Source organism: Cavia porcellus, unplaced genomic scaffold (assembly GCF_034190915.1).
Source record: "Cavia porcellus strain 051 isolate PalLab524CR breed Dunkin Hartley unplaced genomic scaffold, mCavPor4.1 scaffold_12, whole genome shotgun sequence".
In the NCBI taxonomy this organism is placed as follows: Eukaryota; Metazoa; Chordata; class Mammalia; order Rodentia; family Caviidae; genus Cavia; species Cavia porcellus.
This window is the reverse complement of record NW_026947495.1, coordinates 18,897,358-18,909,520: the sequence shown is the minus strand read 5'-3', so window position 1 is coordinate 18,909,520 and position 12,163 is coordinate 18,897,358. Positions and strand designations below refer to the sequence as shown.

Sequence of the window (12,163 nt, the reverse complement as noted above, 5' to 3'; positions counted from 1 at the left end):
GCAGCATGCAAATTGGATTATGTCACTCACCTACTTCAACACTTAAGTGTTTGTCCTTAATCCGACTCTACTGACCAACTGCTCACTTTTGTGACCTCTGACCATAGAACAGAAACTGATCAAGACTCTTCCTCTCCATGTTACCTCCACATTTCCTATGCAGACTTCTTGCCTAGTCAGCATCCACTCACCTTTCTAGACTCTGTTCTCTGTGACACGAAGTTAGATTAGGTCCTCCTATCACTCTCTCAGGGCCCTAGACTTCTTCAAGTACCCACTACAGCTATAAATAAATGTGATGGGCACAATGCATATTTTGTTAAGGGTATGTCTCCAATAAGGCTTTAGGATCTTCAGGAGAAGATACCATAATGTATTCGTCACTCATCCCCAAGGCTTGGTTCAGTGCTTAGCATAAAATAGTGCACAATAATTATTTGTGAAGCACATGGGAAACATATGCAAAGACCGTGCTTCCCATGAGAAACTTTTCCTATACATGGGCAGAATGTACTTATTCTAGGCTTTACAGGTCACTTGGTCTCTACTGCAACTACTCAACTCTTCCACTGCACCCTGAAAGCAGCCAAAGAAAATATGTAAGGAAACTAGTGTTCCTATGTTCTAATAAGCTTTATTTGAAAAACCAGGCTTAGCTGGGTTGGGCTAAGGTCTACATATGCTAACTCCTATTCTGAAATCTCCTCTGATCAATCTATCAGGAAGATCTTCATGTTTTTCTCCAATTTCTCCCCTCTTGAAGAATGATTTCACTGATGTGACTGAAATTACACAAAGAAAACAATAACCTCTTCCAGATGTTTGGTCTTCTGTAGAATCTGCTTGTTCAAGGAAATAATTTTCCGACGATGTAGCTGGGAGGTTCCTAATTTTTCTGGACTTTCTTCAGCTGACAGCTCAGACTGCTGTGGGAAAGGAATGGAGGAAAGTCAAAGCATTTAATTAGTTCATGTCAGTTCAGATGACCTATCCCTGCTCAGTCTGGGCAAAGCATGCCTAGGCCACCAATGCATATTTTGTTAAGGGTATGTCTCTAATAAGGCTTTAGGATCTTCAGGAGAAGGTACCATAATGTATTCATCACTCATGCCCCAAGGGCAACTACATTATCCTCTACAACTCCATTCCAGGGAATATTCTGCCATGATGACCAAAAGCTCCATCAATAGAATCTGCATTCCTGTCAGAGAGAAAAGCATCGGCAGAAGCCAAGGGCCACATAATTGTGGTTATGTTGACGATACATAAACAACAGGACACTCCAAGAATATTCAGTAAGGGAATAACATAGTTATTGTAATATCTTCATAGGACTATTCTGCAGTCATCAAGAATGATGACTTTGGTCAAAGTATTACAAACATACGGGCAAAAAGTCTAACCATTTAGAAGTACTTATAATGAAAAGCAGGTCTTCCAAGTCATTTCTCTCATCCATAGGTTCACTCTAAGTTTTTTTTACTTGTGGTCTTCTAATGAAAACAGAGGATAGGTTTAAAAAGGATAAAAGTTGCTGAAAGGCCAAGGAGGACACTTCTCAAAACATGTGAGGAGGGGACACAAAGGACTGAAAACTCAGAGACTGTAGAACTGGAAATGTGTAAAAGAGATCTCTGGATTGGTCATGAGGCAAATGTGGCACTGTTATAGGACAGGGAATGTTCATTATTGAGAAACCTGCCAAAGGAGGAAGCAGCTTGGCAGTAACCTCAAAGCCCTTGTGAGAAACTCCAGGAAAAGAAAACATAAAAATCTATTTTGTTGCTACAGCTTTTCCTAAAATACTTTTTGGATCACTAAAGACAGCTTTAGCAGTCAAATATTTCATAATGCCGTATTTCCCCTTTTTACTCAAAGCACCTGATTCTAAGCTAATTCCTGATTTTAAGTCCAAGGGCAGCAAGCTATTCAGATACTTGAATTTCCTTGTGTATTTTAACAGTAATGACAGTATTTAAAGTTTGAAAAATGTACCCCTTGGGAAAAGATGGGAAGTTAGGAAGAAGAGAAACTGTATACTTCTAACTACTACTTCTTATGAGTATGGATTTTTCTGAATAATTCAGCAGCATTAATTCAGCTTCTTTGCTGCTTAAAAGCTTTAGAAGCAGCAAATAACCAGCAGGGTACTGGCTGCACAGAACAGTAAGAAATGTAATTTTCTACCTTGTATGCAAACAGTCCATGGGAGAAACAGACAACCTAAACATTTGGTAACAACATTTCTAGCTCTGAAACCTCAGACTTTAGAAAATGTCAACTAACATTTTAACTTTAAAATTAATTTTGGACACACTGAGATATTCATAACTTGTCATCTGGAAAAGGAGAAATTTTCTGAAATTTGAGAGCATCAGAAAATGGAGAGGCAGAAAGACCATCCACTCCCTATTTCCAAATTACTTACCAGAAACAGAACTATAGTTAACTGTTTCTTCTCTATTTGACCTGACTGCTCTTTTGCATTTAATAGCTTTTATCTTATCGTTAACAGTAGTGCTGGGCTTTAACACCCAACTAAGATTCCCCTGATACTGACTTTCAAAGTGTCAGTGGTGTATCCCAAGAGTATTTTACTTTATAAGCAGAGTTGAAGAAGTCTTCTATTTTGTTTGAAATAATTAATTCCCCATTTGCTGGAACTACCACACCTGACATGTCTCTATACATGACGTAAGAGTTACTCTTACATGTCCTGACCTCTTCTAGCTGCCCACATGGCTTCCAGACTGAGATGACGGAAGGCAGACGCCAATGGAACCAAGTGTTACTCACTTCCAGATTGCAGAGGCTGATAATCTACCACTTGACTCTATTCTGTGGCTTTGGTGGGGGACAATGTCTTTGATTATTAGTTGAATTTCCTGCTGATCAACTGCTTTTATAGACAAAGTACGAAGAGAATAAAAACTTCATTTTCCACTCAGCTTCTGTTTCCTCTAATTAGTAAATTTGGCATGCATATAGCTTTAAAAATGTTTTAAATTGTGATTTCAAACTTCAATCATAAGAACCCTTCCTGCAGGAAAACCAGTAGCTATCTTAATATCTGGAAAAAAAATTTCCAGGGTCTCTGTAAGATCAACGTTCTTTCCATAATAATACTAAGATTTTGTTTTCATTCTAATTTTGTCATGATGGTAGAGTGAAATTTTCTAGATATTACATGGTATGTGTCATCATTGCTTTGATGTTAGAATACAACACATTTATTATTGTTTGTAAACCAATTAATACATAAGCTATTGGGGTTGGTAATTTTTAGGCATCCTTAAAAGGTCCTGAAACTGAAAGTATTGAGATCCACTACTTTGATCTAAGAGGGCTGGTTCACTCAGGAATCTTCCACTGGCTGAAATTCATGAATGTACTCATTGATTGGGACAGTCAATAGAGTGGACTAAGAGGTAAGTGGGTATAACATTAAAAAAGGAAAGGTCTCACTATGGTAACTACTATTAAGTCGGGTTATTTGGTGGTGAAGCACTAGGTTGCTGAAAGTGTCATGCTTTAACCTGTATTCTTATGTTGTTATGCCCCCTTTTATCTCAACCTCTCCCTTATTCATTAAAAAATTACTTAATTTTTTAAATTTCTTTTTTAAACTAAGGGGAAAAAAAAACTAGCAGGATATATTATAGTAACTTTTTTGGTTTCCTATTAACTTGAAGTCCTGTAAAACCCCCGTTATCTTGTTTTGACTGATTAGACTCTATTCTGCTTTGTATGAAAGTATCAAGTATCAGAGTATAGGCAACTACTTTGAAGGCAATAAGATTCACTATGATGCCTAATCTGGTTTGACTATTATCCTCTTTTGAGGTTCTGTAAGATTTACAATGTTTAGGTTTTATTGGTCTTGTTCTCTACTGTTTTGTTTAACTTTATAATACCTAATGAGATAGACAATTCTTCTTAAGGAAGCAAGAGGCATTATGGTAACCATTGTTGATAACCTTGTACTCTGTTTTTACATCAGGTGCTATGTCTATCCTTGGTTTTGACTGACAGCTTTGTTTTATCATACTTGATTTTATTCTCTTACAAAAAAAAAGTAATAAGATCTAAGGGAACAATAAAACCCAAAATATGTAAATTTTGTTGTAATAAAGAGAGAGAAAGAAAAGTGCCCTGAAGGATACAACAACAAGGGTGTTTAGGTGCGTTACATAGAAGACCATATTAATATTTTTGATTGGATTACTGAACACAACTGTTTGCAGTCTCACTGTTTGAATATTCGCTTTGTGTGCTTTGATCCTGTGACCTGAAACACCGTTTCTAAAGATGATAGCGAGTAATCTATTGACTGGTGACAGCTTACTGTTTTTTTTTTTTTTTTTTTTTTTTTTTAGTTCTGAATTACTTTTACCCTTACACTGTTTTGTTTTGGTTCTGCTTTTTTTCTCTTTTTCCTTTTAAATAAAAAAAAATAAAAAAATAAAAAAGGAAAGGTCTCTCTAACTCTATCTTATTGCAGGATAGATTAGTCACAGAACAATATAAACAGAGAAAACCACTTCCAGTGCATAAGAAATTCCTGAAGTCTGTATTCAAAGTCTATCTCTACTACGACAGTACATATTCCATGAACACAAACAGGGGCTTTCAAAATATTTTATCTTAGTGCTAAGTGACAATTCTCATTCTCTGTGAGGACTCTTAAATTTGCATTTACAAAAGTATCAATGTACGTTAATATTAGCATATTAAGTATCATTTCTAAATTTTACTTTTCTCTAGTCCAGATGCCCAAAAGGCACAAGTACAGGCCCATCATACATGGGAGTTTCTGAGTTTCTCCACTTGCCTTTCAGTCTTGTCTATTTAGAAGTTCTGGGATAATTTATCACCGAGGTGCAATGAAGAAACTTTTAACCCAGATAGTGAAAACTGACTTCTAAATTTTTTGTTTCTTTCCATTGAAGAAAGAAACTGGCCCTCATATTGGTAGGGCTCCCACAACAGTGTATTCACTAGTATTACAACAGAAAAGAAAGCTAAAGATGATCGAGTTGAATCTTGAACAATGACATGAATTGGACAAATGGAGGAGAAGAAGGAGTTTTATATTAAATCCTTGATGGAAAAAAATTAAATACTGGGGCATCTCAAGTGGTTTCATCTTAAAAAATGCAACATCTGTCAAAGGATGCCAACCATCTACAAATAAACCCTTTGTGTTTATACTGGAGTAAAGGCTCAAGTGCCAACCTAATTTTGTCCAACAGTTTCAGATTTAGTACATGATTTCAAAACCACAGTGTGGATTAAGACAACTTCTGGTACAGATACATTTAATAGTCGGCAGATACTTGAAACTTCTATTCTTAGAGGAAATGTATTTAAATATCACTCAATATTAGTCTAGGTCAAAATGATAAATACTCAAGAGAAACAAAAACGATTACCCAAAATTATATATCTTCATAAATGAAAGGGACACTAAAGGTTACCTACATATTAACCCTCTACTGTTTTGGGGATAGTACTGTGACTGAACCAAAGGCCTTTGCGTGCTACACAAGTGTTCCACATAAATTACACATCCCTAGCTGACATGGAGCTCTCTCCTCTATTACCCCCACCATCAAAATAAGGTCACTAAGTTGTCAAAAGAAACCATATGTTAAAAGGTTGCAAAAATTCTCTACAATGATCAGAGGGACTTCAGTACCCTGACCTGCCTATCAACTGAAAACAGGTACACAAAATCCTAATTTTTAAATATTTTAAAAAAATTTATAAGCTAGCAAGAATATAAAGAAATTCAGGAAATCCAAAAAAGAAATGAAAGTGAGAATTCAGGAAGTCATGTGTATTTAGTGAAGTTGGCTTTTTTCCCTGAGAGTTCTTGTTAAAACTCAGTCAGCATCTGAGTTGTTGCTGAATTATACGATGTGCACAATTTAGCAACAACTGCCCCATGTATATTAACACTGATGTAAGTGAAACCAACAAATAATAAAACTACACTGATGTCTGTGACACCAACTGGCCCTCCTGCTGTTCTATAATCTAAATCTGTGCCATTACCTGATGGCCCATTACAAAGTCAGAACTATGTTTAAAATGGACATAGAATAAAGTATAAGAAGCAAAAACAGACAGTCCCTGGAAGAACAGATCTTAAACCCTAGGGCTTAAAAAAACTTCTACAGATAAATTTCCAAGGAAGATGGTGGGTTTTACAGTTAAAAATCAAAAGCACATTAAGTCAAAACATCATGAGCAAAGGCCAGCAAAGACAAAGGATCAGATCTGGAAAGACTTAAATACACACAGAGCCCCACTATTTTCTGAAGCAACAGAAATGAAATGTAGTTACCCTTTCACATGACAATCCAATCTATCTAGAGTGCCCACAGTTTTTCCACCGAACCTTTCTATAACAAAATGCAGGTAGCTTTCACCAACTTGGCTGCTGTCCTCCAGATGTACTTTAAAATCTTTTTTTTTTTTTTTTTTTTTTTGGTACCAGGGATCGAACTCACAGCTGTGACCATGCATTTCTCTGATCTACACTATTCCTACTAATGAAACTGAAAATACAAATGTTCTTTTCAATAGTCTTGACTCATACGAGTGAAATTCTGTGAATTTTAAAGCCTGATGTTTATATAACCTCAGTGAGTCTGAGGCTGTGCTCAGGGCTCCAGTGGCTAGCAATTCAGAAGTGCTCAGAATATACTTAACATTTAGGAAGCATGAACAAAATCTGACACCTCCCACTTCAGTTCCCATCAACTACTGTACGCTCAGAGCATGCTGAGCAAGTCACAGATTGGTACAAATTTACTTTCTAAAATTAAAGCTCACAATTATTTTCTCAACTAATGCACTGAGACTCAAATTTGACAAGGCCAACGCTTATGCCTTTATGTGAACTGACAAAGACCCTGAAATCAGGCTGCAGGCCTGAAACAATGCAACTAGGTCATTATTCATTGACTAATATTCTCTTTACCGACAATTGTGCTGTTACTGTGTGTTTATAACTATTCACTAATATTCTCTTTACCGACAATTGTGCTGTTACTGTGTGTTTATAACTATTCACAAAGAATTTAGGAAATTGTTGAGCAGTTTGGAAATACCAACATATTTAGTATTATTGTTCTTTTCAGATTAACAGGACTCCTTATTCTCTTCATTCTGATTAGTTTTAAATCTCTCCCTATGCCTTCCTTGGTTTAGTTTAACTAATCTGTTCTCAGACCCTCTACATGAGAGGTATAGGAATACACAGTGGAGAAGCAGAGTAAGATTCTACTTCTATATATTCACAGTCTAACCTAGCAAAACAGACTCATTCAGAAATAAAGATATTGTATCCTAGATGCTATTTGTCTAATGCCTAAACTGTGCTACAGGGGAAAAAAGCTCTGAAAACTCTTCTTGTTCTTCTTTCTTCCCTCTCTCCCTTCCTTCAAGAAATGTTTGTGAAAATCCTCTTCTGTTAGGCACTAGAGATTAGCAGTAGTTGTGGTTAATCCTGTGACAGAATAAAAGGACAAATAAACACAGTAGAGTGAGTAGTGCTATGGATATGGCAAGGAGTGATCTCCGCAACACCATGGAAGAGCCTATTTTGTTTCAGGAAGGGGATTCTCCTTTCATGGTTATTGGGTGAGTATCTACAGAGTCTCTGAGTCATCTATTAACCTATCTTGAGTATTTATTATGCATTATGTACAACAGGGACATAAAGATGAAAGACGCATTCATGGCCTTCCAGAAGAGATTTAAGGCAGGACTGTGTAACACTTGTGACATCAGCCCAAGAAGTGACGCCTAAAAAGAAGCAGTTTAAAAATCTGCCTGATGCTATAGGACTTAAATACTTGCCTTGCTAAGTTTTGGTCTTGCTTCGGTTTTATTTTTCTTCTCTCTTTTGGAATAAGAATACCTGCAATGTGCCACTGTGTCTTGGGATTATGTAATTTGCTTTTTTGATTTTTACAAAAGTTCACAGCTAAGAATTTGCCTTGAGTCTCAGCAGAGCTTTATGTCAGGTCCCTTGTCCCTTTCTTTCTAGAACTGTTCCCCTGCTGTGCTTCCTAGCCATCATCAAGGAATCAAATAATAACAAATGCTAGGAAGGCTCTGAGGAAAAATGAACCCTTCTACATTGTTGGTAGAACTGTGAATTAGTAAGTTTATACAGCAAAGTAGTATGCAAATCAATATGAAAATTTTTCAAAAAACTAAAACCAGAAATTCCATGTGACTTATCTATTCCCCTCTTCTAGGTATCTTCTTGAGTTAGACATCGTAGTACAGCAATACATTCATAATCATCTTTATAGCAGTACAATTCAAAATAGCTATTTCTTATGTCCTGTGTATCCATCAGGAGGTGACTAGATAAAGAAAATGTGACATTTATACAAAATGGAGTACTGCTCTGCCATAAGAGAGATAATGTTGTGCCAGTGGTAGAAAAATGGATGCACCTTAAGACCTAATGTCAAACAAAATAAATAAGACATTAACCTTAAATATCTCAGGGATCCTCTGAGAACCCAGATTATAAATAAAGAGCAAAACTGAAGACAACAGGAAGCAGAAAGACAGAACTTTCTCAAATGGCAAGAATATCAAGAGATGGACGCAAAGAAAGGAATGGAGGCAAAGAAGACGAACAAAGGAATTAAGATGTGTGATATACACAGACTAATCCCACATAAGAAATGCAAACATGTACTGCAAACATATACTAATAAAAATAAATAATTTAAAAAGGCATAGAAGCACACCTGATTCAATTTATATAAAGTTGCTGGACAGACTAAAGTAAATCCAAGATGAAAGAAATCAGAATGGTGATATTTCTGACAGAAACAGGATTGGCTCAAAGGGGGCAGAGGTTATTTTCTTGGTCTTTGAGGTATTTTTTGCAAGTTTATTATATGTCAAAAATATTCAAAACAACTTAGGGAAGGGGTACATACCTATAATCCCAACATTTCAGAGGCTAAGGCAGAAGTCTCACAACAAATTTGAAGCCAGAATGGGCTACATGAGTTCGAGGCCTGAGTTACAAAGGGGGACCCTATCTCACAAAACAAAAGCAAAAACAAAAACTGGCCAATAAAGAAAAAGCATTGTAAGTATTGGTGTATCTCAGCAATGAGAAGGCTGCATATAATACAGTAACTGCCATCTGCTTTGAGAGCATAAAGATCTTATCAGTCTCCTGTTTCTTTCTATAGGTTGACTGACTCTATGACTTACATGAAACTATATCTCTGCCCTTGCAGTTTTCTGGCAGAAAAAAAATCAAGCTAAAAATTTAAAATGTCTCCAAAATTATGAATGACTCCAATTTTCTTTAAGAATGTTTTAAGAAGAAGCTTTTTTTCCCCTAACTGGAGTAAAAGAGTTATAAAACTAAGGCAGAAAAAGAACAACACAAGGCCAGCTACTTTCAGAGGACAGATGACATATTAATTGATTCTTCTGGGTAGATTCCATCCAACTAGATGGCATATTAACAAATGATTCTTTTCCACTGATTACATCCAACTAATAAATAAACTTTCCAAGAACAATGACCCACAGAGTTGCCAGCCGTATGTTAGTTTAGTAACAACAACGCTTTTTTTTTCTTTTGGAAATTACCATTTCCCACTCTGAGTAGTTCAGAAAGGCTGCCTGTCAGAAGTTTCAACTCTGGGACACAACAGTTGGCTGGAGAAGGAATACAGATCCAAAAAATGCAAACAGAAGAATCTTTGCTTACTACTGGCAGAGCCCTTATCATTTGCAATCCAAAGGCTTATGTGGCACAATAGCCAGGGGAGTGACATAATTTATGAGGCAGCCTTCTCTGCTGGTTATATCATAAATTAGAATAAAAATTATGGTCGAAAGGGATAAAATCTATTTGAATCAAATGTAATTATGGGCATTCACTAAAGACTTTTCTTCTTTGTTTCCACATGTGCATCCTTGGAAGATGCCCAGGGTCTAATTACCTGATGAGATCTCTAGCTGCTCTTGAAAGAGTTAACTTCAAGACAGAGACTTTTGACTAACTGCCACAGAATGATCTTGGAAGCAAAAGGTCAGAAGCAACAGTGCCAGAATTTCTTAACTGGTGTACAAGAAAATTTCCAAGACCCCTTAAGAAAATAATCCTTCTACAAATTAGTCCCTTATCACCTAACACACATCTCATTACGGACATAAGATCAAGATGTTGACAGTATTCTGGCCAGGATGCTACACTTTAATAAGCCAGAGGAGGACCTTATATGATATTCTTCAGTAATAAGAGAAGCCAGTTGGTATACTCAAACAGAAACGTCCACAGCATCTGCAGGTTAGGTGAGTTTATTTGAGTGCTCAGGCTCACCATTCTCACTTTTACTTGCTTCTGCAGTCAGTTCCCAATGTATCACGTTCTCTTTCTTCCCTACTGCAATGGGATGGTAAAGGAGGCCTGGTCACTACAAAGCCTTCAAGATGGACATTAAGGATAGCCTATCTTTGCTTCTCCAAAAGGAAACTCCATCTGTCTAATGAGACAAGTTTCAAGTCAGGCAGTCATGTATTCAAACCTAGAATGTATGTTACACTGTACAGGAGAAATCACTTAAGTTCTTTAAATTCTAACTCCTTTATGTGCAAAATGGGTATAGTATCACATACTAATTTGCTAAGCTCCAACACTGAAGTGAGTCTTCAAAGTTACAAAGAAGAATAAAATGTAGGCCACAGCCAATAGAGGCAGAAAATAAACCCACAAAAATTAAATGATATACTTTTTTTATTTAGAGAAAAAAAGCAAAATAGAAAAAAGGGTAGAAATAATACAGAATTTAAAAAAACAGTAAGAAGTCACTAATTGATAAATTACATTTTGTTATCTTACTTCTTTTTTTTTTTTTTTTTTTTTTTTTTGGTCTTTTTGAGACAGGGTCTCTCTATGCAGTTCAGGCTGGCCTTGAGCTCACTTTGTAGCCTAGGCTGATCTCGAACTCATATAGATCCTCCTGCCTCAGCCTCCCAATCGCTAGGATTACAGGTGTGAGCCCCACACCCGGCCTTACTTCATTTTTATATCCCAATGCTGGTTGACTTTCCAAACACTTGCTCGAGGTAGGTTATTCAAGTCATTTTCCTTCAAAAATTGGTCACTTTATCATTCAAAAAAATTTTTTAATAAGCAAAATACATTATGTCACAGTCTGTCTTAACTTTTCTCAAGTACCACCAATGGATTCTCTCCTGAGCATTCTTCAATTCATTTCTGCTTCCAAGGATTTTATAACTGAAAGCTGAAGGTAGCAGCATCAATTTTATAATGAAATCTCAGTACCTAGTTTCTGCCCAATCTATGGCAGGGAGATAAAAAGATAAACAGTGTAGACAAGTGTATGAAGGCCCATGTTCCCTACTTTCTGCTTTCACACCTGTAATAGTCTTTCAAATGACTACAGATGGGAGCTAAGACTTGATGTCAGTCTACAAAACATAGCAAAAGTGGCAGAATACATGTGGATATATGTATGTATTACAAACTGGAGATGAGATCCCTCGCTACTGGCCTTGATGAAGTCACTGTCGATGCTGGGAAGGCCCCTGTAGCAAGAAACTATGAGGGGTGGCCTCCAGGAAAGAGCCAGTAAGAAATGTTAACCTCAGTGAACAGGTCATAAGGAACTGAATGCTGCCAATAACCATATAAAGCAGATCCTTCCCAAGGTGAGATTCTACCTGTGAAGTGTGAAACAGAGGACTCTGCTAAGATGTGGCCAACTATTGACCTACAAAATTTGTGAAAAAATAAATGTAGGTATCTTAAGTTACAATGTTTTTGGTCATATTGTTATGCAGCAAAATACACACTAATGACCTCAAGATGAAAAAGGAATTCCTGACATCTGAGAGCTAGCCTGGTGCCTCAGCAAGACCTTGGGGTTACAAAGAGCTGCCCTCCACTCGTATCCAGGCTTTAGTGTTAATACCCACGATTTTAAAGAACACTAACAACAGAGCAAACTATTTTTGTGATTGCCAACAGGGATCCAGGCAAAAACACAACCACTCTGTAACCACATTTGAACATGAACAGAAACAAACATTATTCAAATCACAATGACCAAACATGCGCTATATTCACCATTATACACAC

The 12,163-nt window shown here is 36.7% G+C and overlaps 1 protein-coding gene across 2 annotated transcripts in view; it reads right to left on the bottom strand.

Annotated features, from left to right (window-relative positions):
- The window catches only part of Ccdc93 (coiled-coil domain containing 93), a 78,775-nt gene that overhangs the window by 25,643 nt on the left and 40,969 nt on the right, over window positions 1-12,163 (bottom strand). For both annotated transcript variants that reach the window (XM_013142499.3, XM_013142500.3), the window contains one exon: window positions 810-926. In XM_013142499.3, the coding sequence (XP_012997953.2) occupies window positions 810-926 (117 nt within the window). The remainder of the gene's footprint in view (window positions 1-809; window positions 927-12,163) is intronic.